Here is a 25727-nt window from a genome sequence, read left to right on the forward strand (position 1 = left end):
ATAAATATAGCCTAAGATAGAAATAAGGAGGGAAGGAAATAGAAAAATATTTCCCAGCCTACCACCCTAATCTTACCAGCCCATGAGTGTCTTCTGCTCAGGCCACCAACGCCGAATCACAGAAAGACCCCTGCCAAAGAGTTTCAGAGAATAACCTCATCTCCTCTAAGGTATCATTTTTTATAGTCCTCTTTCTCCACGTCACTTCCTTTCCCTGTGTGCTGGTCTATTACATCTCAGGAACCAATCAAGTCCTTCTGACCCAGACCCATAAGCCTTAGTTCCGGGTCTTGCTCCTAGGGCTCTTAACCTGTGACCTCTGTTTGAAGCGTTCCAGCCAACCTAATGGGCTGGCTCAGTTGAGCAGAAAGTTCACAACCCTAGGAGGAAGGGGTTCCCTTTATAGGTCATTATGAATTTAGAGTGACCTTTTTAGATAAGGTGACCAAAAAATTGAATGCAGCTTTCATTCACAAACATATTTTCCCAGGACTAGGGAAGTACAATAGTCTTTCTGTATTCCACCCTACATCTGGACTACTGTGGATGGTTTGGGGCATCACATTTTTGGTTGGACACATAAGCTGGAGGAAATCCAAGGGAAGGCAACCAAGATGGTGAAGAGTATCAAGAAAATGGTGTCTAAGGATTGGCAGAAAATTGGATACTCTGGGTTTTCATGACACTGCTCTCTCATGGTCCTACCTGTCAATCCCTTCTCAGTCTCCTGACTCATCTATAACATGCCCCCCAAGTGTGGGAGTTTCCCATCTTGGGCTCTCTTTCCTCTATATGTTCTCACTTGGTAACTCATCAGCTCCCATGGATTTAACTAATGTCTCTCTGAAGATGACTCAGATCTATATCTTTAGCCTCAGTTTCTACTGAACCTTGGTATTATTAGGATTAAAATTCTCTGGAGATTGATAATTAATTTAATTAATAATTATTAGTTATTTAATAGTCAAAGTGGGTTAGAGAGAGAAAAGGCACATCATCCCAAGACTGATTCCTCGCTAATCTGAATTTGCCACTCACCTAGTGTCCCATTCACTCCAGCTGCTTCCTAGGAAGGAGAACACAAACTTCCTTGAGCTCCAATTTATAACCTTGGTGGTGATGTTACCCCCTTCTGGGTCTCCCTGATTGGACAGACCTGACCCCAGTCTGGGTCAGAGGTCAGACTTCTAGATGCCAGGAGTGATGTGGGTCAAGAGGGAAAGATCTTCTGGGATGCCAGGGAGCCATGAAGCATCCTTCTTATACAGATAAGCCTCAGGCCCTTCTTCCAACCCAAAGCGTGGGGTGAGACCAACATGGATTCTCAAAACTCTCCTTCCAAAAAGGAAAGAGGAGAATAGATTTGTATTAATTTCACACAGTATTGTGTCATCATTTGCCTTCTGGACACTTCAAATTGGATGTCTTAGAGCCATGTTGGTGAACTTATGGCCCGTGTACCAGAGGGGACTGCGCCCTTCCCCCTTCCCACACATGCCTGTGGACATTTCTCTCATCACTCACCCCTCTGCCTCGCAGCTCAATGGGAGCGTTTCCTCCCTCTCCTGTCTGGCTCATTTGTAGCATGAGGGTTGTAGTTTGGGCACTCGGTCTCTAAAAGGTTTGTCCTAGAGATGTCTCAAATTCAACATGTGCAAAACAGAAGTTATCTCTCTCCCTTCCAAATTCTGTCTTCCTTCTAAACTTCCCAATTTTTGGCAAAAGCACCATCATCCAGTCGCCTAACTTTGTAACCTTGCCATCGCCTTAACTCTTCATTCTTTCCAGCACATTCAGCTTCCAAATCTTGCCATTTGTACCTTCTCAACATTCTTGGATGCAACTCTATCAATATTCACAACTATTACGTTAGTTCAGACTCTCATCCCCTCTCAACTAGATTATTACAACAGCCTTAATCATCTCACTGCCTCAATTTACCCAGTCTAATCCAGCCTAAACACTATTGCTAAAATAACCTTCCTTAATAAATACAGATCTAACCATATGACTCCTCCACGCACTCAACAACAGTGGCTTCCTATTGCATCTGGGATAAAATATAACCCCCCTCTGTTTAGTTTGAAAGCCTTCCCCAACCTGTCTTTTCAGCCTCATGAGACATTATCCCTTTTCTATACGCTGCAATTTAGCCAAATTGTCCTTCACTCCACCTTCTGTCTTTATACTTTATTATAGAGTCCTTTCCTTTTAGACACAGCTCAGGCAAAATCTGCATGGAGCCTTTCTTCATCCTTCCAACTGCTAGTGCTCCCCAAACTACTTGTATTTGAACTCTCTCGTACATATTTATTTTATCCACTATATTTATATTGATATAAATGCATATGTGTATGTCATGTGTGATATATGTATGTATTATGTATGCATGTATATTTCTCTCTATCATAATATAAGCTCCTTGGGAGTAGAGACTGTTTCTTATACTCATCCCCAGTGCCCAGCACGGTGCGTGGCACATTGTAGATGTTTAATAAAATGCTTGTTGATGGATTGCTTGAAAAACGACAGCAGAAATGTCCTACTTGATAGGGCTTGATAAGATACCCTGGAAGCTATTTCAAAACTAAAAATTTGCCCCATGGCAGAAGGATTAAGCTTCTTCTGTTTCCTGTAGAGGTTAGTGCTACTGAGTAATGGGTAGACATAGAGGCAGGCATAGGCTTGTGGGAAACTCTTTTCTATTCATTAGTTATTTCAAAGTGGGACAGTCTGCCTTTGAAGGTTTGAAGGCCGGATGGCCACTCTTTGAATAGATTTTAGAGATCATTCCTATTTGAATTTGGTTTGGAAAAAGCCTTTGAGATCCCTTGTAACTTAGAGACCCTGATTCTGTATATTCTATTTCTGATTTTTATATAAGATTTTATATTTTTCCAAGTAGCTAACTCCTGTTTTTGTCACTACGTAGCCAGCAGTTTCCTATATTCTTCCTGTTTCAAGGTCATGGCCATCTACTGGAAAAAGGTCAAACCACCTCAAAACATTGGGATCCCCTAATTTTTTTTTCTCTAGGACTTCTCAGTTGCTTGTTCCAGGTTCTTTCTGATTTACCAGTCATTTTCCATGAGATAACAGAAACCAAGTAGTGATCATTGAGCTCAATGAATTAGGTTCTCAGTCCCATTTTGACTAATGGGGTCACCTTGAACTTTGGGGGTAATTTCCCAACCTAGAGGTACCTCCTGGGGAACGCCTTTCCTTCTCGATCTTGAGTGGAGTTCGATAAATGAGAAGGCAAGGCTGGAAGTTAAGAAAATGGGTTCTAATAGTGCAAATATCTGGTAGACTATTGCCCGCTGGATGGCAATGACTGAGCCAAGAAAGAATGGTCACATTGTATAAGCTGTTACACAGTTCTGGGGTAACAGTATAAGGAAAAAGAAGAGTTTAAATCAGCCTTCGAGGTGGCAAAGTTCTGTTACGTTGTTTGAAATGTTGAGTAATAGGGACAGGATGTCAGGGGGTTTGGGAGACAATGTATTAACCTCAATGTGGGAACATCAGGTAACCTTGGGCTCAGGAGTTACAAAAGATCGTGTTTGTTACAGTGGAGTTATTTTCTTTTTTAAACTTTTTTTTAAACTTTTTTTCAATTACATGTAATATCTAAAATTTCGAGTTCCAAATTCTCTCCCTTCCCTTCCTTTCCCTTCCCTGAAATGATAATCAATTTGATCTAGTTTGTACATGTTCAACCACACAAAACATATTTCCATATTGGTCATGTTGTGGAAGAAGAGTCATAAAATTAAAAAAAAAAACCCACAAAGAAAATAGAGTGAAAAATAACATGCTTCAATCTGCATTCAGACTCCATCAGTCCTTTCCCTGGAGGCCGACAGTATTTTCATCATGAGTGCTTTGGCATTGTCTTAGATCATCGTATTGTCATTCACAGTTGATCATCTAACCGTAATGCTGTACAATGTTCTCCTGATTGTGCTCACTTCACTTTGTATCAGTTCATGTAGATCCTTCTCGCTTTTTCTGAAGTCATCCTGCTCATCATTTCTTAGAGCACAATCACATTCCATTATCATCCTATACCACAACTTGTTCAGCCATTCTCCAATTAATGGACTTTGTAGTAGGGCTATTTCTTCCATGGTTAATCTCATCAGTATATCCTGGTAGAGCAGAAGATGTCTAAGATAGTGGAGGTGGTCTTCCTTTGCTGGCCAGTGTGAGAGGCTCTCTGTATACAACCACACAGTTCCATTTCTTCTTGAGAGAAGATGTTTTCCTCAGAATCACAGGCTCATCTACTTCTACAAAGGATCATATCTTCCTCTTAAGTTTAGTTGCAAAATTCCTCAGGTTTCCTCATTACTGTGTATTTTGCTTTATTGTCTTATGAAGTAAGTGATGCCCCTGTTGCTGCTTCACTCTCCATGGGAAGATCTTCAACCCCTATGAGCTCCAGTGGTGGTTTTTATCTCTCCACTGTGTATCATCTCCCAACTTTTGACAGTGGTTTGGATTTCCTTCTGTTTCCTCGTCATCTTTTTTCTTCCTAGGCTGTTTTTTTGTATCCTGAGAAGTCCTGACACCTACTAATAAATCAAAGGTTAAGATGAATTTTTCAAATTATTTCACTTAATTGGTGATCATCCCTGGAAGGAAAAAGGAAGACAAACATAACCCTTACCTTACAGATCACTTGATTCCCTCTTGATGCATCCTTTATCAATCTTGCACTCAATTGGGGCTCCTGGGAATACTTTTTAGTTGAATTGGCTGGAACAACTTCCCCTATCCTCCTTCTTTTCTTCCTCTCCCCTTTTCCCTCCAATTCTTTTTCCTTCCCATCCCTTCCTCTCTCCCTTTCTCTCTTCCTCCCATTCCTTCCTCCTTCACATTCCTCAACCCTTTCCCTATTCTTGCCCTTTCCTCCTCTTCTATCACCCTCTGGCTCCCTAGTAGGTAACTAACCCAGTGGAGTATTAACAGGACAATTACCAGATGTCAAATTCACCCAACAATGGCAAACAAAACAAAGACCTCATCCAGTTTCAGCAGAAGATGTGACTCCATTTTAGGGTTCTCAGTTTTCTTCAATAGAACTAAGAAGGTTAGAAGAGTTGTGTATGCAAACTACTAACCGCTTAAGATCCAAAGACATTTAGAAATAATATATAGAGGGGCAGTTGGGTGGCTTGGTGTATTGAGAGCCAGGCCTGGAGATGGGAGGTCTTGGGTTCAAATTTGGCTTCAGATACTTCCTAGATGACTCTGGTTAAGTCACTAAAGCCCCATTGCCTAGCCTTTACCATTCTTTTGTCTTGGAACCAATACTCAGTATTGGTTTTAAGATGAAAGGCAAAGATTTAAAAAAATAATATATAGGAACTTGATTGAAGCTCAATTATTTTAGAATGGGCAGGTTACAGAATTGCTTAGGAAAGTACAACTCTGAGAAATTCAGGCAGAATCCGTTTGTGGGATTTGTGAACATCAAATGTGTTTTGTTGTTTCTTTTAGATATATACACAAGTCAAGAAATCGACATTCCCAGTCTTTTCCCATAGTTGTTGTCTCCTCTTAAGGACTCATAGATTATACAGAAGAATAATCAGCCACAATCCATTGAAGGCATTTCCATTTTATTTAAAAACTATTTACAATTTATTTGACCTTTCATAAATACTTTGTCTAAAATCTTTTCACAGAGTGCTTTTACCTGAAGAAAAATGTACTATTGGCTAGGAAGTTGGGAGTGAGGAATGAGTGTGTGTGTGGGGGTATTGATGATAGGCTCTCCCTCTGATCTCTTCAATAGGGTAGAAGCATAGCCAAGAGTGGGCCCTAAGGCCTGAGCAGTGAAGGGAAGGAAGGAGTGAGGAGCCAGGTGGATGGTGTGTGAAGGGAAAGAATTTGTGGCCTAGATCTAGATCCTTGTGGCCCATGCATGATAGGTAAGAAGAATGGGTAAATAGCTGCTCTGACTCAAACCTTCTGACAGACCAAAACAAGGACTTCTCCTGGCCAGTGGCACTGAAAGCACTGGGATAATGAAAAGACAACTACATAAATTCTTATGAGGCAAAAGGGTTTATTCCAGGTCATGCACCACTTGGCTGTTGGCCATGCTTGGAAGGGAAGGTCACTGCCACACTGGGTAGGGCCATAGCTCACACACTGAGACTCCTAATTCCATGTCACTTCACTTATAGTGAGGTTTTCATAAGGCCAACTCCACTGGGAAATTGGTTCTAGTTTGAGGAAAGAGAGAGGGAGGAGTCTGGCAGTGGACAGGCTTGTAATCTGGTATTTCTCAGAGTCTCTGACAGTCTCCAAGGTCCCGGAAGGGCTGGATTTATTCTTGGGCAAAGTGGGTGGTTGTTTGGTGTGATTTAAGGGATGTTTAGACAACCTCCCTTTTCCAGTCTCTTCCTCAAAGTGACTGAAATTCTTCCCTTCACTTTGCCCAATGGATTCTGAGTTCTAACCATCACCCATCATTTAGCTGACTAGCATCCTTTTTAAGATAGTTAAAAGCAATTTACGCTTTCATATGAACTAAGTAAATCTGACTGATGTCCTCTTTTCAATCAGCTGAGATCATCTCTGAGGGAAGAAAAGTTTTGAATGGATGGCTGGAGTGGGGAAAGGAGTAGGAAGAAGCAATTCTGGAAAATGGGACACTTGGGGAGAGCTAGTACTGGTGAAGCACTCAAGGAGGGGGTGAACTCTGGCCTCCTAGAGGGCACCAGGCCCCTAGGACAACAATTAGGTAGGAGATGGGCCAAAACAGAAGAAGGGGACCAAAGACAAAAGACCTCGTTATAGGCACAAGTATTTCTGACCTGGGATGCCAGGGCATATCAAGATATAATCATTGCAACCATATGGCTATTTCTGAAAACTGCCCCTTCCTCAGCATCCCTTGAGAAAGAGCAGAAAATGAGAAAGGCTGCTAAGCTGGCCAGCAAGTCTAGCAGTAAGGAAGAGGGGTGGGGAAAGGAGGGAGAGTGTGAGAAATGATTCTCCGACATTCTAGGGGATGCACACTGCAGTTCCTTGAGAAAGAAACACAGGCTGATTCATTCTCTTTGACTGACCTGGCACTCTTTGGTTAAAACTCATTTCCATAATTATTCACAGGGTTCTTGCTACTTTCCTTAATGGCTGAAATTGCATCTCTTGGCTTCCACCTGGGATTTGGCTGATCCATAGTAATTTGTCTTCCAGCATAGACCTATAAACTGATTGGTAACTTCTGGGTACTGCACAAGGTATAGAGAGGGTGTGACTCAGTCTTAACTCTCTATCCCTGGAGTTACTTAAGGAACCTTCTCTACCATTCCCCAAACTAGCTGCATACATGCATGCCTCTGCCACCAGACTCCTTCTTGAGCAGGAAATGGACCACTCACTGGAAGGGGTTCGAAGACTGTGGATATGTTTGTGTGTGTGCACATGTAGAGATAGATAAAATCATGTGTGTGGGTATGTATGTGTGTATATATACACACATACATACCCACACACATAATCAAATAATACTTTGAACCTTCATCTTCTATTCCCTCTTTTGGGCCAATTCTCTCACCCGCCTCTCTGTCCTCTGGCTTACCCAGAGCTGAGTCATGTGCAGATGTTCCAGTTGGGTCAACAATGGCTTTCTGTCCTAGAGAAAGGGCTGCTGAAGTGAAAACAGATGGCCTAACCCAGCACCGAGGGATCCCTAAGATCCACCAGGGAGCTGGAAGAGATGGGTCTTGAAGGGGATGCTGGTAAGCTGTGGTCACTTCTTTCCTGGATGGTGTCAGAACCATTTCCATAATGTTCCATTCAAGGCACTGGTTTCCTTTACAACATAAGCAAGGCTCTGAGCCAGAATGGAGGTGAGAGGAAATATCTGTTGAAATTGACAGCTAGGAAACATGGAAAGAAAACATGGTGCCTTATTGCCTTTCGCAGGTCTCTAGGGGTGGAGGAGATGATTGAAGGATGGTCTTCCACAAAGTAGGTGGAAATCCGTCCACCCACCTAATGTCCAAGCATTACTTCCTGTCATGTGATGAGAGGTGTTAAATTGGAATTCTCCTCAGGGGTCCTCTCCCCATCTGGTGATCTCTTTCTTTTCCCACCACCTGAAAAGACATTACATAATCCAGGATTCATTTTGTGAAGCATTTCAAAACCCTGTATTATTTTTAAAGGATCCACATTTGCTACAATACATTCTGCTTCCCATAGAAGATAAACAGAAAAGGTGCAAAAGTGTGGCAGGTCCCAGCATTTGTCAAAGTCATTGAACTAGAATGAAATAATCCTAAATTGGGTAGGAAGTTAAATCCTCGTTCACTGAGATAAGGAAGTAACCATTTCATTTGCCATTATAAGCAGTTTGGGAAGGGTATAGGAAGGTGCTTCTATCTGAAGAGGAGGATAAAAAGGTTTCAGAAATGGCAGCTACTGATGACTGAAATGAAATTTCACGGGAAAACTTAAAGTCCATGAAGCACCTTCTAATACCAACTTTCCTCCCAATTAGACTTTGAGCTCCTCATGGGCAGAGATTTTTCGCCTTTCTTTGACTTCCTCATTTTTAGCATAGTGCTTGGTAGAACATGGGAAGCTCCAGACTAGTTCCCTGTTCTCAGCCATCACAGTTTGTTTTGCCCTTGTAGGGCAACTGCTCTCCCACACTGGTTAGTCTAACACTGCTGGTGGGAGCAGCTGAGACTCATGCCTAATTGCTAGGAGTCTGCCCAGTCAGCAATGCAGACAGGAACAGTGACCAGACAAGCGATTTCATTGGTGACGAGAACTCCCATTTTCCTGGGAGTCCATGAGACCTTTTCAGGGAGTCCTGCGCATTCTCTGCAACTTATAGTGAGGGAGTTGTTTGAGTTGCCCAAGTTGGTTAGAGAGTACTTGGTACTTATTGAATGGGATACAGTACTTCACCAAGCCATGAATAGAGCAGTAATGGCTCCCAGTTCTAGCCCCTTCAATTGAATTTTATCCAGTGACTGCATCTTGGAGATGGATCTATTCTGCACCCCTAGAAAGAAACTTTCTAACTGGGTGGGGATCTACTCACTTAAAGTTCTCAGCAACTTCTTGCCCAATGTTTCCTCAAAGTCACTGCTGGAGGGGCTAGTCATACTCCCCAGGTTGGGGTCCTCAGAGTCCAAGATGAGGTTACAGCATTCACTGTCTGTTTCTAAGAGCCAGAGAAGTAGAAGGAAAATGGGAAATAACTTTAGGATCATAGATTTAGTGCCGGAGGGCATCGTCTTCAAGGACACTGTGCAAGCACCCCTTCCCGTACTTTCCAGATGAGGAAACAGGCACAGAGAGATGGAGTGCCTAAGGTCATGCAGTGTCAACAGCAAGGTTAAGATTCAACCTCAGGTTCTTTGTAAGTGGAGTATACTTTCCACTGTACTATGCTGAACCCTTATCCCCCCAATATACTCCACTTAGAAAATCAGTTACTTGGCTCTCTTCTGGTTATAGCAATTGCAGGTTTACTCCTAGAAGAATGTATCTCAGGATTAACCTTAAAATATAAAGGGGGGGGGGCAGCTGGGTAGCTCAGAGAATTGAGAGCCAGGCCTAGAGACGAGAGGTCCTGGGTTCAAATCTGACCTCAGACACTTCCCAGCTGTGTGACCCTGGGCAAGTCACGTAACCCCCATTGCCTAGCCCTTACCACTCTTCTGCCTTGGAACCGATACACAGTATTGATTCCAAGATGGAAGGTAAGGGTTTAAAAAAATTTTATATTTTTAATACATATATATAAAGGACTCCATGTTTTGGACTGGGATCATTTTCAAAATGTAGAAGGATTGAAATCAGGCTCATTTTGAGGAAGGTGAATCCTAGGGTCTAAGGCAGTGGGGTTAGGGATCCCCATGACAACAAAACAGATGTTGGGGGCACCTGCCCCCACAGAGATTGGCACAACACTTCACATGAAATATGTAAAGCTAAATGACCAGAGTCATCACAGTCAGCAGTGAATAAAAAAGGTTGTCCAGTTGTAAATCTAGATAGTTGACCTGTGGGTGGGGTTGGATTATTCTGATGGGGAAATCTTGGTGGTTCTTTCTCTGGGAGAATTTAAAATCAATGTAAGCAAGGTCTTGTTTCAACTTTCTACCTCCCCAGGGCAAAGCAATTGTCAGTACTTGGTGGGAGCCTCAGTTTACTGAAAGGTTAGCTCAGTGATTATGGTGCATGGAACCCCAAACCCCCTCCACTTTCCCTTCCTTAAAATCGGGAGACTTTTTGTTTTGTTAAGAGGGAACCTCAGATTGGAGGATGGACCGATGAACTAGACCCAGAGTCCAAGTGGGGAATTTCTACATGAGGGCCATTTTCCTGGGGGTCCCTGAGACCTTTTCAGGGAGTCCATTTTCATAATTGTACTACGGTATACTACAGTATTTTCATTTCTAACATGGTAAATATTGATAGGTATAACCCACATAAAGGAAGGCTCTTTGTGGGGAGGGCCCTAATAATTTTTAAGAATATAAAGGGACCCTGAAACTAAAAGGCTTGAGAACTACTGCCTGATGCTAGATAGATCACCTCATCTAGAGGGAATAAGTTAGGGTTGGGGTTGGAGAATTCTAGTTGGGGATCAAAACTAAGGAGCCTCTCACTTTTTTATTTTAGGATCTCACAGATTTATTTTAGGAAATATACCTCCTGATGTTATTTAATAAATATATTTTAAATATATAAATATATAAAATAAAAAATAATAAAAATTAATAAACTAATTAAAAATATTCTACTTCCTGATGTATTATTCTGAATATATGTATAGGCACATATAGACATGTTCCTATGCATCTGTAGATTTCTGTAGCAATATAATACATCTATGCACATAAACACACATATTATAAGCAAGCTGCGATTGTGTGGTCTGGATCTAAAGAGGGAGTTGAATGAATGACGAGAAGGGACGGCTGCTAGGCCAGATTTGGCAGCAGGGTTGACATCACTGATCCCAAAGTAGCTCGGACCTAGGCAGATCTGGGAGTCCCAGAGTCTCAGGTTACAGTTCTGTGATTACAGAGATTTAGAAAATAGAGGTGAAAGCCTGAAGGCTAGAAGACCCCCATATCTATTCCAGTGAGAGGAGCTGGTGCCGGGGAAGTGAATTCTGGATCAGCATCCCAGGGGAATCCTTTCTGGAGTTCCACAAAGCAGCCTTTGCTACAGCACCATTCTTAAAGGCCAGGTGCTAGGCAGGTCAGGAGAAAGGCTGTCTAACATTCATAGAGAATGAAGGGAATAGAAATGTTGCCCTGGGCATAAAAATTAAGCCAAATCCCAACATTCCCTTTTCTCAGCCTCATTGGCTACTCTGCTACTAAAGAGTGATTGTTCTCATACTCCTTTTGTAGTAGAAAGACCAATTACCACTCTGCCCCTGTAGCCAGACAACACAGACTGAGTAGAATGTTGGACTTGTGAGTCAGGAAGACCTGAATTCAAGACCTGTCCCTGACACTGACTAGCTGTATGATCTTGGGCAAGTCACATAACTTTTCTCTCTCAGTTTCTCCATCTTTGAAATGGGAATAAAAACAGCATCTACTTCTCAGGTTTGTTGGAAGGATCAAACGAGGCAGCATATTATAAAATGAACAGCAAACTTAAAACGCTTTATAATGGTTTTGTACAAACAAAACTAATATAAACAAGATTAGAAGGGAATGAACAAACTGGGGAAAATAATTGACAGCAAATTTCTCGGAGAAAGGTCTTATTTCTCAAATCTATATAGAAACTCAAGTTAAATTTATAAGAATGTGTCATTCCTCAAATGATAAATTGTCAAAGGATATTAATAGTTTTCAGATGAAGAAATCAAAGCTATCAATAATCATATGAAAAAATATTCCAAATCACTCTTGATTAGAGAAATGGTCATTAAAACAACTCTGGGTACCACCTCACGCCCATCAAATTGGCCAATATGACAATGAAGGAAAATCATAAATATTAGAGGGGATGTGGCATAATTGGTACACTAATATTTTTGTAGGAATATAGTTATGGATAAGACTGGTTTTCTAGGGTTAGTTAAAATAAGGGAATTTTGAGATAAGCCCTGAGAAAGGATTCTGGGTAAGAAAGGAATTGTGGGAGTCTAAAACTGAAAATAACTGAACTTCACTTCACTTCTTGGATTTCATCTGAGCTGGCAGTAGGTCTTGTCTCTTTGCCTACATTTCCATCAAGCTGAAGGAGAAGTTTTGCTCTAAGAGATTCTCCCTGGATAGCCAAGATTTCGTGGAGAAATCTGTGACATCTAGGTAGAGGATTTATTTGGAGGAAACCAATTTCCCCTGAGTCCAAAGATCATCTGTCAGTGGTCCAGCACAGAATCCTTTCCCAGGGCTTATCTCAAAATTCCCTTCCTTTAACTAACCCTAGAAAACTAGTCATCCCCTATAATCCTACACTTTGTTGGTGGAGTTGCAAACTAATCCAACCATTCTGGAGAGCAATTTGGAACTATGCCCAAAGGGCTATAAAATGGTATATATGCTTTGATCCAGCAATATCATGACTAGGTCCATGTCCCAAGGAGATAATAAAAGGGGTAGGCGGTAAAGGACCTATTTGTACAAAATGTTTATAGTAGCACTTTTTGTAGTGGCAAAGAATTGGAAATTGAAGGGATGTCCATAAATTGGAGAATGACTGAACAAATTGTGGTACATGATGGTGATGGAATACTATTGTGCTATAAGAAATGGTAAATTGATGCAGAGTAAAATAAGCAGAACCAGGAAAATCTTGTACATGGTAACACCAATATTGTACAATGTTCAGCTGTGAAAGACTTAGCTACTCTTAGCAATACAATGATCCAGGACAATTCTGAAGGACTTATGATGAAGAATTAGATCTTTTCCAAAGAAAGAACTATTTGAATTGGAATGCAGATCAAAGCATGCTAGTTTTCATTTTAGTTTGTGTCTTTATTTTGAGGTTTTGGTTTTATATGAGTATTTTCTAGGTGGTTCAGTGGATTGAGAGCTAAGCCTAGTGATGGGAGGTCCTAGATTCAAATCTGACCTCAGGCACTTCCAACTGTGTGACCCTGAACAAGTCACTTAACCCCATTACCTAGTCCTTACCACCCTTTTTGCCTTGGAACCAATATACAGTATTGATTCTAAGATGGAAGGTAAAGATTTTACAACAAACAAACAAAGCCTCCCCACTATGTAAAATATTAGTTATTATTATTATAGCCTGAGGAGGTCATTTTGTCAGAGCCTTGGTTTTCTGCCTTGTAAAATTGGGGAGAATATAGTACATTAGACCATCTCTAAGTGCCCTTCCAGCTCTGAAATCCCATGCGCCTCAGTCCCATCTGACCTGGTCTAATTGGAAGTGCACTGGCTGGAAGCATAAACTGAGGGTTTCTGTTCTCCTCGGCATTCAGCTCCTCTTGTACGAAGGGGATCTCTTCCATCTTCAGGCACACTGCTTCACTAGGGCTCCTCAACCCATTGGATCGGTTGCCTATAGAAGACACCAAACCACTGCATTGGTTTGGAGAACTCCAGTGATGAGCTGAGAGCTGGCAGCCAGAGGGACTACCATGACTCCCAATTACTTGGCAGATCCCTGTGAATGCTGCCCTCTTGACCTGCCCCGTTGACTTACATTGAAGGCTGTTCCTATCATTGAGGAGGGTGATGGCAGGGTCATCCTTAGGGGTCTGCGGGGTTCCACGAGACGTTGGTGCCTTGGTGGAATCTCCATCAGCAAAGGCCTCCATGTCTGGAGACTGAGGGGAGCTATCCATGTGGCAAGCTGTGAGTGCATTCTGATACTGTTGTCGAGTGATCTAAGAGAAAGCAGAGAGAGGGCCAGACAGGTCAGCATGGACTGATCAGCCCTCCCACCTTTGGAGCCCATCCTGGGCAGAAGCAACCAACTCATCCTAGTCCAAGAGGCAGTGCCATTTTGAATATCAACCCCCTGGCCCTCTAGCCCTACCCATTGAGAGGAGGAACAGCAGAACAGCAGGGACAGCCTGCTCAGAAAGGTCTCCCCAAATGGTGACAAATGCTAGTAGTAAAATAGAAAACATCCTAAAATACAGCCATATTTTCCAAGAATAGTAATTTGATGCCACTATCAGTCTTTAATACTCTAATGCTAACTAATTTGACAAGCCCCTCTAGGAGGACAGAGTCTTTAGGGAATAAGTCAAAGGAAAAGGAGAAGAAAAAGGCTCCTGAGAGGTGACTTCAAGAATCTGAAGGGCTTTCACCTGAGGGAGGGATTAGACTTGTTCTGTTTGGCCTCAGAGGACCAAACCAGGAGAAACAGGTGGCAGTTGTCAATAGATAAATTTAGATTTTATAAAGGAAAACTTCCTAACAATTAGGCAGATCAGAGAGTGGAATGTCTTGCTTTGGGACGTAACAGGATTCCCACCCACTAGCAATTTTTAAGCAAAGGCCAGCTGGCCACTTTTCAATATATGTTCAATCAATAAATGCTCACGGATTGATGCCATGTTCCATAATGATTCAGGTCCTTTACAACTCTGAGTTCTTGTGACAAGTAAATTAAAATAGAAGAAAAGGGCTAATGTCGCAGGAGATGTCCTAAGGGTAAGCCTATCTTCCCCATCAGTGCCACCTTTTGGGAAAGACTGTAGTGAGGTGTTGAGATTGGGGGGGGGGAGGTGTGCTTTGGAAGTCACGGGGGAATATGAGAACAACTAACATTTATATCATGCTTTGAGGTTTACAGAGAACTTTAAAATATGATCTCCTTTTATCCTTCTAACAACTTAAAAAACTAGGTGCCATTATTATTCCCTTTACCTATGAAGGCATGGAGGCAGACACAGGTAAAGTGATTTACCTTAGGGTCACATAGCTAGTAAGTCTCTGAGGCCAAATTTGAACTCAGGCTCTATCCACCAAGCCACCTTTGTTCCCTTAAGTGAATGAATGATAGACTGTAATAACATGGACTATGAAGGACCTTTGGCTGCTAGAAGGCAGGCTGGCTGAAAGCAGGATGGAAAGACTCAAAAACAAATTTTGCCTATTTCTCAACTTGAATTTCATGGATATTTGCTTGATATTGTCAGGGCTCTGATCCTTCAAACTCTCTCTTGGAACTCCTCCATTAGCTGCGTTCTGTTTCAGATCTAAACCTTACATACAGTTGTTCAGATCTGAGATAGAAAGAAAGCGCCTAATGATTCCCATAAGAATAGGAAGCCACCTGAGTTTGGAAAAACCAGAAAACCCTTCCTCTGACTCTTTGGGACTCTGGGTTCAGTTTCTTCCCTTTGCTTACTTGAGAAAAGACTTCAGCATAAAATTAACTTCAAATAATTTCCAGGTCACATCCAGCCCTCCCCAACTGAGTTTTGGGGTCCATCTGGCCAAGTGGTTCTTAAACTAAAATCCATAGTGGATTTCAAGAGGTCAGTGAACTTGGATGGAGGAAAAAACATATCTTAATTTTCACTAAGCTCTAACAGAAATACAGCATTTCCTTTAAGAATGATTTCAGAAAACAAACAATAAATATGATTCTGAGGAGTCTTTGGGCTCCATCAGATTGCCAAAGGAGTCCATGATACACCAACAGTTAAGAATCCCTCATAGAGATTGACCACCTCATATTACAGATGAGGAAACAGAGAGGAACTGATCTTTTCAAAGTCCTATAAAGTTAATTGAATAGTTTGGATTTGGGATCCAGGTCTCAAAGACCTACCCGATCTGCTATCCTCTCCATTACCCCCCAGTTGCCTCAAATGATTACTTTAAACTTTGAAGTTCTTCTAGAGGCCTATAAATTGAACTATTGAGGAATTTGGTATTAAGAGGAAATGTACCTACAAGAGAATTCAGCTGGAATCTTTTTTCTTTTAAGTAAGAAAGTCCAATTGGACTGGCAGTTTTTATACTATGGCTAGGAATTATATTAAGAAAGGCTCCAAAGAATCTCAGTCTTCCTGAGGAAAGAAGTCGTATTTTGGTGCTATGTGTTTTTTTTCTTAAACCCATACCTTTTCGTCTTAGAATCAATATTGTGTATTGGTTTCAAGGCAGAAAAGTGATGAGGGATAGACGACTGGAGATAAGTGACTTGCCCAGGGTCACACAGCTAGGAAGTACCCAAGGTCACATTTGAACCCAGGACCTCCTATCACTAGGCCTAGCTCTCTATCCACTGGAGTCACCTAGCTGTCCCCTTTCTATGCCATCTACAAGTATTACCATAAATTAGAATCTGTTTTTAGGTTGGGTTACATACTCTGAAGGTCACTAAGCAAAGGATGATGGGTAGATAGGAGTGACTTGTGTCTGCTAGGGATAGTGTCTTGGCTTCTCCAGAGTATATAGTTCAACATATTTGATGCTGAATTTTCAGGGGTATCTCTGCATTGGATGCAATTTTGCTCACAACAGATTTTTTTGATGCATAAACATGATGGAGGTGGGCTCTGGAATGAACTTGAAGGCAACAGTTGTGTTTGGATACTGATGACCCTGTGAAAGTATTTCTTTCCTCCATCCTCTCTAGCCCCTGAAAGCCATGGGATTTTTTACTGGACTAAAAGGTTATGATTCAGCAGTGAAGCATAGGGACTAATACCACCTCAGACTGAGTCTAGAGAGGCATAGTTTCCAGAAACAGGGAGGTGACAGTCCCATTTTACTCTGCCCTGGTCATACCACATTTTTTAGCTCAATGTTGAATCAAAAGCCCTGCTATTAAATCAGAAGACTTCCTATTCTGCTGAGAGGGAACTTGGGTTTGGCAAAATAAAGCAATGAATCAGGGCATTGGGTGCCATGGTTTGGAGAGAACATATTAGATGGTGATCATTCAAAGGAAGGCAGCCAAAGTGGTGAAAAGATTAAAGTTCATGCAATAAGAATCTCTGTGGAAGGCACCAGGGACGTTTAGCCTGGAAAAGAGAAGATTCCTGTGGGACAATAAGGATCACTTGGAAGAGGGATTAGATTTGGTGAGGGTGGAATTAGTAGCAATGACCCAAAATGAGGTCTGGGCAACTTTGGGTTGATATAAAGAAAATCCAGAAAGAGCTATCCAATTGTGGAATGGGCTGCCTTGGGGAACTTGTGAGTTTTCTCAGTTGGGACCTTTCAAGCAAAGGCTGGCTGACTATTTGTCAGGGAAATAATCCCTTTTCAGGAATAAGTTGGAATAGACGGCCACAGAGGTCCCTTCTAACCCTGAGATTCTGTGATTCTGATCCTTCATTTAAGTCGCCACTTAACCCTCTTTGTGGTGTCTGTCACCCTCACCACACTCCCTACACCAGCCTTGTTTTGAGAAATCATTTGGGACTCTCTCTAGATCACAGAAAAAAACCAACAAGACACAAAGAAATGTCAGGACTGGAAGGGACCTGTAGAGTCTGAACTTACGTCAGACCTAGTCCAACCCTTCTAATTTTTACAGATAAGGAAACCGAGGTTTCCAGAGGGGAAGGACTTGATCAAATGGCTAGTTGGTGTTCCAGTTGTGAATAAAAAAATCAACCTGACCTCCTTCCAGTTATCCCATAGCTCCAAAGCTATGACAAATATTAAATGGTGCTTGAAAAAAAAAACTTTCCTTTCTTACAACCACCCTATGAAGAATGAAAGGCAAAACAGGACTCATTTCCCTATAATTATAACAACATCTGTGACTGTGCAAGTAGTAGTCTCTTTGTATTGCAAATGAAAACATAGAACTCAACTCATGTCAGATCTATGAATCAAACCTACGTCTTTCCTAACTCCAAAAGTAGCATTCTTTTTCTATCATGTCTCCTGTTTACAGATTTTTTTCAACCTGAAATTTTCCTTACAATTTAATTTTGACTCATAGTTTCTTTCTTCTCTTTGCAATTTTTGGGGGTGCAATTTTCCAGATCCAGATGGAAACAAAATGGAACAATGCTTGGCACATAGTTGGTGCTTAATAAATGTTTATTGAATGAAGTAATGCTTAAACCACAGTGCAAATAGTAAGTCATTTAAAGACAGACATGGAATAAGAGTGATGTTCAAGGTTTTCATCTGGGTAGACAGCAGTTATTAGCACCAGCTTAACAATATCATCAAACAGGGCAGCTAGATGGCTCAGTGGATTGAAAGACATGCCTGGATATGGGAAGTCCTGGGTTCAAATATGGCCTCAGATACATCCTAGCTGAGTGGCCTTGGGCAAGTCACTTAACCCCAATTGCCTAGCCCTTCCTGCTTTTCTGCCTTGGAACTAGTATTTAGTATCAGTTCTAAGGTAGTAAGTAAAGGTTTGGGTTTTTTAGACCATGTAGTTAAACACTGAAGTGGCACATCTTATAATTTGGCACCGATTAGCTGTGTGACCATGGGCAAGCAACCTTTCTGAATCTTAAGGCTTCATGATTCTAATTGATTTCTCTAGGCAAAATTGAGTGCACACTCTTGAAAAGTGGCAAACATTTGCTTTGTACTTGAGCTGCAAAACTGTAGGCTGCCAGTTCCATGTGCAAGTAATTTCCTGGGTCAGAAAATGGCAGAGGTTCAGCTGGTTCAGGAGTCTAAGCGCGGTCTTTCCTAAGAGCCAAATAAAGGATTTTCTGATTCATCGAAATCTGAGTGGCTTCTCAGTGTCCTGTGAGTCATTAGCTGCTTTCTTGCTGTTTCCATCTCTGGTCATTACGAGTGAGAGCTCCTGACAAGCCGGAGCCCTAGACTTAGCCCTGAGAGAACGCCGGCCTTGGGATTCTCCAATTGTACGTGTCCTGGTTAGGGAAAAGCTGAGTCATATTCCTGTTCAGCCCCAGTTGGAACAACTGTTTCTAACTATAAAGTTCAGATAGCTTGAATGTGCACGACTTTGCCAGTAAGCAAAGCTTCAGGGAAGCCCTGGGAAATCCTGTCCCTCCACCCGCTGCTCCCTGCGTGGATAGAAATACCCTGGACTCCAAATCCTCCTGAAACCCCGCCGCCACACACCATGCCTTTCCCCAACTTCTTCACTTGGATGCACAGTGCAACTGCAGTTAGGAAATTGTGATGGATTACCTGTCAGGAGCCAGTTCAAATCTGGCCTCAGACACTTACTAGCTCTGTGACTCTGGGAGAGTCATTTCACCCTGTCTGCCTTCGTTTTCTCATCTGCAAAGTGAGCGAGAGAAGGAAATGGCAAACCACTCTAATATCCTAGCCAAGAAAGCTCCCGATGGGGGGTCACAAAGGGTAGCACAATGGAAACAACTCAACCACAACATCAACAAACTTTTGAGAAAGGAATGCATGAGGTGGTCATGCCCTCCATGGCTTTTAATCAAGGCTACAGGAAGCCTGATTAATAATTGGGAAGCATGTTTTATGAGGTGATGGGGGGCAGTATGGTATATGAAAAGAGCCCTGAATTGGTAACTGGAGACCTGCATTCAAATTCCCCATTGAATTCTGGGTGAATTCAATAAAATTACTTCATCACTTTGGGCCTCGATTTTCTCATCTGCCAAACGAGAGGAGTGGGGCAGACTTGTTGGCCTCAAAGGTCTCTAGTAGCTTTAAATCTATGATCCTCTGAATTCTTCCTAGGGAAATGAATGCAGTGAATCTTCTTGGACCTCAAAGACTTCATCTGTTGGGGTCCTTCCATCTCCCCAGTTCTATTATGGTAGTTAAACCTAGATGAAATGTTTTTGCATCTGCAACAAATTCTTAGGATACTCAATTTCAACCTGGGGAAAAAAACCTCAGAGACCATCTCATCCAATTGCCTCATTTAACAGATGAGGAAACTGAGGACCAGGCAGTTTAGTGACTTGACTAAGGTCACACGGGTAGCAATAAGTGGCAGTGGCAGGATTTGAACCAAGGTGCTTTGACATCTGCTGAAATAACTCAGGGTAAAAGTATATTTCAAAAACAGGTCTATATTTTTCAACTCTGGTGAAATTTCTTACAGCAGAGATAAAAGAGACTTCAAGAATCATCTGTATCAACCCCCTTATTTTACAGAGAGCGCAACCAGAGAAACCAAGCGACTTGCCTGAAGTTAAATAGTTATATAGACAGACAACAATAGTTGGACTAATAATGAGTGTTTTTTATAGCACTTTAAGAATTTCAAAGTGTTTTATACATATGCATTATCTCAGGTGAGGCCAGCATTCTTTCCTCTCTAACTGTACTGTCTTCCTTGGACATTACCAATTTATATTCACCCCTCCCCCCCATTTTCTCTTGTCCTTGTTCTTTTCTGTTTATTCTTATTGGAACAAATGCTATTTTTATGTGGGTTAATTTAGATAAGCCCAGAAGGACTTCTTTACCCAAAAATAGCCGCCATACTAATTATGCTTCTACTGGAAAAGGCCAATACTCTTCCACTGATTTTGCAGCTTTGTGAAAGATACAGATGGAGCAGCATGGGAGAAATGGGATGCCAACCTAGCCAGTCAGATCAGACAAATCAATTCTCTGAAACATAACACACACAGCAAATCACTTAACTTCTCAGAGTTTTAGGCAACGCTCTAAGACTATACTTTGCAGAGAAGGTACTTGCATTGGTGGAAAGGCTTTCCTCACCTGGGAGTTCTTTATATGGAATGGAATCATAGATCCTGCCTCTATCTTTCTTAATGACATCTTAATGACATCACAAGGCCTAAAACAATTAGTTTGTCTTTTGGGTTAAGATACTGAAAGTTACTTTCAAAATGGTACCAACTGGGACACAGGATTAGTAAGTTTCATGTCAGAAAGGCAAAGTCTGGAGATCTTTGGAGCCTGGAGTGCTATTAAAATGGTGGACTCAAGTGGTGAGCCAAAGCACTTGGCCAAAAGAGGCAATGTGTGCTTCTAGGAGAAGATAAAAGGATGAAAACAAGGCTCCCCTACTTTAATTCAGTTCAACAAATATCATTGAATGTCTACTAAGTTCAATCTTCAAATTTTACCAAATTCACCACAAGTGTGATAGCCTTTCAAGGAAAGCTGGCATTCATATTTCGGGGACCTTGATAGACTTGGAAATGCAGTTCCCCCCTCCATCAGGTTAGCACTATAGGAGGGGGAATACCAGAATGTTAATAGCTGGTTGTCCTCAAGTCCTTTTTTTATTGGACTGTTTCAGGTACATCATCTTTACTATTCCTTTCCCAGTATAATTATCCAAGGCTTGGCTCTCCATGCTACCAACATACCTGGCCACATTAGGCTGCCCTCCATAATCCCACTTAGGTGGCCTTTCTCAATCTCTTTAGGGGAGGTGACTCAAACGGGCCTCAGTGCTCCAACTACTGCTTTATAGTGTTGGGGTCACCTTCACCTGGTTGGCACCTCTGGATATCTATAAGACAGAAAAAAAGTCTGGCACACCGGCATTGAACCAATGCTCATAATCAAAACCTGCTTCCATAATGGAACCAACTGATTTTTCCACAAGTGTAGCATTTCCTGGTACGTCCCTGAGGTACAGTTTAAAGCACATTTTCTGCCCTCTACGTTACCAAACACAGATTGGTTCAATTTTACTGTTTTCATTGTAAAAAATGACAAACATCATTTGGACATCATGGAAAAACAGCTAGTTCTGAGCCCTGTTGTTTATAGTGCTCGAGCATTTTTTTCTCTTTCTATTTTATAATGGTCAAAACAAAGTTTAGTAGTTAAATCTTAACTCCTCTTTCTGTGAAGGCTAGATGGCACAGCATGAATAGGGTAGAGTTTAAAGGGAGGAGTGGTGTCCTTCTTTCGTAATAACCTGGATGTAGAAGCCAAGAGCTGTGGGTATGTTGGTGGAGGTGGGAGGTGATTGATGGAGAAAATGAGAAGAGAAGAAAGAAGAATAAGGGGAAGAGAAGAAAGGATAGGAGAGCCAGAGAAGGGGAGGGGAGGAGAAAAAGATTTGATCTTTGTGCCTTAGTTTGCTGACCCTTGAAAACTATAGAGCTATCTCTTTAAATTAGATAAATAGCTGTATCTTTGGTAAATTACTCATTAATCTTCAACTCCAATTAATCACAGCTTAATTCAATGCTATTCTCTGCCCCAGACAATGATTTAGTGTCTTTCTGAATTCATGTAGAGTGCTCGCTTTGGCAGAATGTATACTAAAATAGAACTCATGTAGAATCTTATCTTGAAGCTCAGTCCTTTGGGGGGACTATTGGGATTTTAGCTCAATTGAGTATAAAGAATTCTTGCAACTAGTTTCTCTCAGCAATTCACTATGAACTCTCTAGCTTATGGAACCACTCTGGTCACCACTCTTTCACCATCTTCTGCTGTCATTCCTCACTAGCTCCCTCAGAGCCCTCATTCCTCTTTCTAGGGGCAAAAGAAAGAGAAATAAAGGAGTCATCAAGAAATGGAAACAATGTTTTATTTCATTCCTAAATACAAATAAGAACCACAGTTCCCAGCACACAGTAAGTGCTTAATAAGTGTTTGCTGACATGAACAAAACATCCTTTCATTCCAACAGTTGCTTCCTGTTTGGCAGATAGAACTTTAATCTACCAAAAAGTAATATTTTTAGCAATAGCATAAGGTCAAAGGCTGCCTTATTTTGATAAATGTTATTATAAATCTTATAATAAATCCAAGCATTTAAAATAAAGCACTTAAGTTTTTTGAATGAAGATTTAACTGGTCTCTGCTTTCCTCAAGTTCCTCCACAAGTGATAGTTTGTTTTAGAAACCTCAGTGGAAAAAGACATTTTAGCTCTTCAGCTATGCATTTACAGGGGAAGGACGGCCCTCAGATCCAAAAAGGGATGACCTTCATTGTTGGCCTATGACTCAGCAAACATGGATTCTACCAGAAACTCTTCCAATACTTCACTTGTCTCCAGCAAATTTAATAAAGGTGGGCTGAGGTACATACTTCAGACAAAATCAATTTATTAACAGTGACACATAACTGTTAACAAAGTGAGTCAGACTGGCCATGCCTCAGTAAAGCTAATGACCCCAGTGAGAAGGAGGAGACCCTCTTTATCAACACACAAGAAAAAAGAAGTCTTGGTAGTTGCAGAACATTACAATTGGCTATATTCGAAGAAAAGTGGACTGGAATTCAGGTGAGGCTAATCACACCCCCTCTTTGACAATTATGGAAATATGGGACTCATCTACATTTTATAATCTTTGCTTGATTATCAAAACTATCAGACTTGCTGTCTCCTTGGAAGAAATAATATCTCCCCTAATTTCGCAAGGTCTGGCAAGGGACATATCTTTTGGAGGGGTAGTACCAAATTAACTTGTGGGGCAAGGATAACAATCAGATGTCCTGGAAGTATCTGAGCAGCTACTATTATGAGATAACTTTTCTTTTAATTATATCTTGAGGCTTGCTCTGGAAAATCTAAATTCCTGCGCTCAACTCAAGGATATAGCAAAGTGGCTTTAGGCAAATGCAGACTCAATTTTAAAATTAATACAGCATAAAATTAATTACATGATAGAATCAATATATAGTAGCAATTTGAAGTTATATTAATTATGATCTTTTCACATTCTAGGAACAATCCCTGGGCTTTTTGTACCTCCAGTTCATTATCTGCAAAATAAAGCTTATGCCAACACTACCTTCCTTCACACTCTTCCTTGCATGCTACAGGTGCTGCCCTGAGGTAATGTCTGTAGACCTCTGAGAAATTCATTTTGAAAGATGTCCAGTTAAGAATATTTTTAATTATCTGGTTAGCATTTTTTCTAAGAATCCATGGTGCCTCTCCATGATAGACCATATGGAACAAGCCATTATACTTGATGCCTTTTGAGGAGCCACTGAATTCCTATTTCCCAAATGCTTCAAGGTCTATGAAAACTTCACATTTCAAGAAGTCTCTTGGCTTACAGTACCAGGAGCTCCCCAATAAAAATGTCTCCACAAATATAGGGTACTCTACTCCAAGCAGCAGCCAAACTACACCATGATCGCCTCCTGATCACCAACAATGTTGAAAGAATGGATAAAGCCCTCAAATAATCCAAAGACTTCTGACTTCTCTTGCTGCTAAACCTTTTACCATCACTGTTAACAAACTATAAAGAACTGGCAGCTCAGATGTTACCACTTTTTATTTCTCATATTCTTCTCTGACAAAAGTTCTTTATTGACTTTTGTGAAATGGTTACAAAGCAGAGAAGATAGTTGTGGCAAATTATCTCATGAAAAAGCAGACAAGTATATCTGTAATTTTTAAGTGCTTTCATTTCTATGTGTTAACTTCCATACCCACTTTTTCAGGGTGCCAAATTATTGAGGCAATCGGGTGGTGGAAATAGCATTGGTTTGGGAGTCTGAGAACCTAAGTTCAAATTCTCATTCTGCTCCCTGCTAGTCGTATGACTGCAGACCAGTCACTTTGCCTCTCTGGGTCTTAGTTTTCTCATCTTTAAATTGAGAGGTTGGACTAGATGAACCCCAAGTTCCCTTCCAGCTCTAAATCAATGTTCTTCTGTTCTGCTACATGTTCTCTGTTTCTTTTGAAACATCCATCCTCTAATCTTCTTCCATACAATGTAGTCTGAATAATGATTGTGGTTTTAATGTGATATTTCCGAGGGCTCTGGTCATTATGTCCAGATATATGCGGTAGAGACCACTCTCCTTTGTAAAACACCAGACGTTCTAGGTCCCTTTGCTGCAACAGTGAAAGGAAATTTTTCTTCCTATATCTATGATTCCAACATACCTCCTTTGAAACCCTACTATGGCAAGCACCATGATGGTGGCTACCAGGTGAGTAAACACCCTTGAGGCAATTTTTTGATCTAAGCCAAACTGGTTCAAGGGGGCCTTCAGGCACAGTGATAATGCTCTTGCTCTTGCTAATCATAATAACTTGTATTTATAAAGCTCTTTACATTTGCAAAGGGCTTCAACATCATTAGCTCATTGCAACTAGCTAGTATACATTTTCCTGTCGCCATTTTGCTGATAAGAAAATAATGGCCAAGAAAGTTTAAGTGGTTTGCTCTAAGATAGATGGTTAATAAAGCTGCTAGAACCTTCCCTTCTAAGGTTACTTTCCATTTGCTCTGAATGTCACTTTTATGCACCTACTTGTTTACACACTCTCTCATACCTCCAATGCTTAGCACAGTTCTTGGCACATAGTAAGTGATTAATAAATGTTTGTTCATCTATTGACTGACAGTGGATCTAAGAGTCAAGTCCAGATCTTCAGATTCTTAAGTCCAGGGTTTTCCTTCCTACATTTTGGCCAGATGACCAGTAGATTTTAAATGATTTGCAGAATATCAGTATGAGGAAGAGTGGAGATGGAGGGAAGAAAGAGAAAGGACTGGGAGAGAAAAAGAAAAAGGATATTTACCAACATGTTTTTGGGTCAAGCCCCATTACTTTCTAATTATACATACAATTGTGGCCATAATCTGTTCTATGTGACATTTGAAGAATACTTTTTTTCCATTATATCCTGTTGACCTGGAGTGATATAGGATAATAAAAAGGATTTCTGGAAATATGGTTCACTTCTGCCTTAGATGATAAATCTTAAGCCATTGTGACTACAAAACCATGCTTTCTCTTTCATACATGTGGTCCCAAAAGCATCTGCATGTTGTTGTGATTGTTGTTTTATTATTATTATGTATAACATAGTTATATATGTAACATAATATAATATATTGTTGTTATTTTGCCCAGACTTGTTATTTAATTGG

At 41.1% G+C, this 25727-nt stretch overlaps 1 protein-coding gene across 4 annotated transcripts in view; it reads right to left on the bottom strand.

Annotated features, from left to right (window-relative positions):
- Positions 1–5610: 5610 nt before the first annotated feature.
- CNNM1 (cyclin and CBS domain divalent metal cation transport mediator 1) overlaps positions 5611–25727 on the bottom strand; it is a 66748-nt gene continuing 46631 nt past the window's right edge. For 2 of the 4 annotated variants that reach the window (XM_001373207.5, XM_007478651.3), the window contains 4 exons: positions 13687–13870; positions 13396–13542; positions 9077–9199; positions 5611–8120 (listed from right to left, as the gene is read on the bottom strand). In XM_001373207.5, coding sequence (XP_001373244.3) covers positions 8041–8120; positions 9077–9199; positions 13396–13542; positions 13687–13870 — 534 coding nt within the window. In that variant the 3' untranslated portion in view covers positions 5611–8040. Of the gene's footprint in view, positions 8121–9076; positions 9200–13395; positions 13543–13686; positions 13871–22392; positions 25346–25727 lie in introns of those variants that run through there. The other 2 variants (XM_056801102.1, XM_007478653.3) reach the window with 1 other exon arrangement.

This window comes from Monodelphis domestica, chromosome 1 (assembly GCF_027887165.1).
Source record: "Monodelphis domestica isolate mMonDom1 chromosome 1, mMonDom1.pri, whole genome shotgun sequence".
NCBI lineage: Eukaryota > Metazoa > Chordata > Mammalia > Didelphimorphia > Didelphidae > Monodelphis > Monodelphis domestica.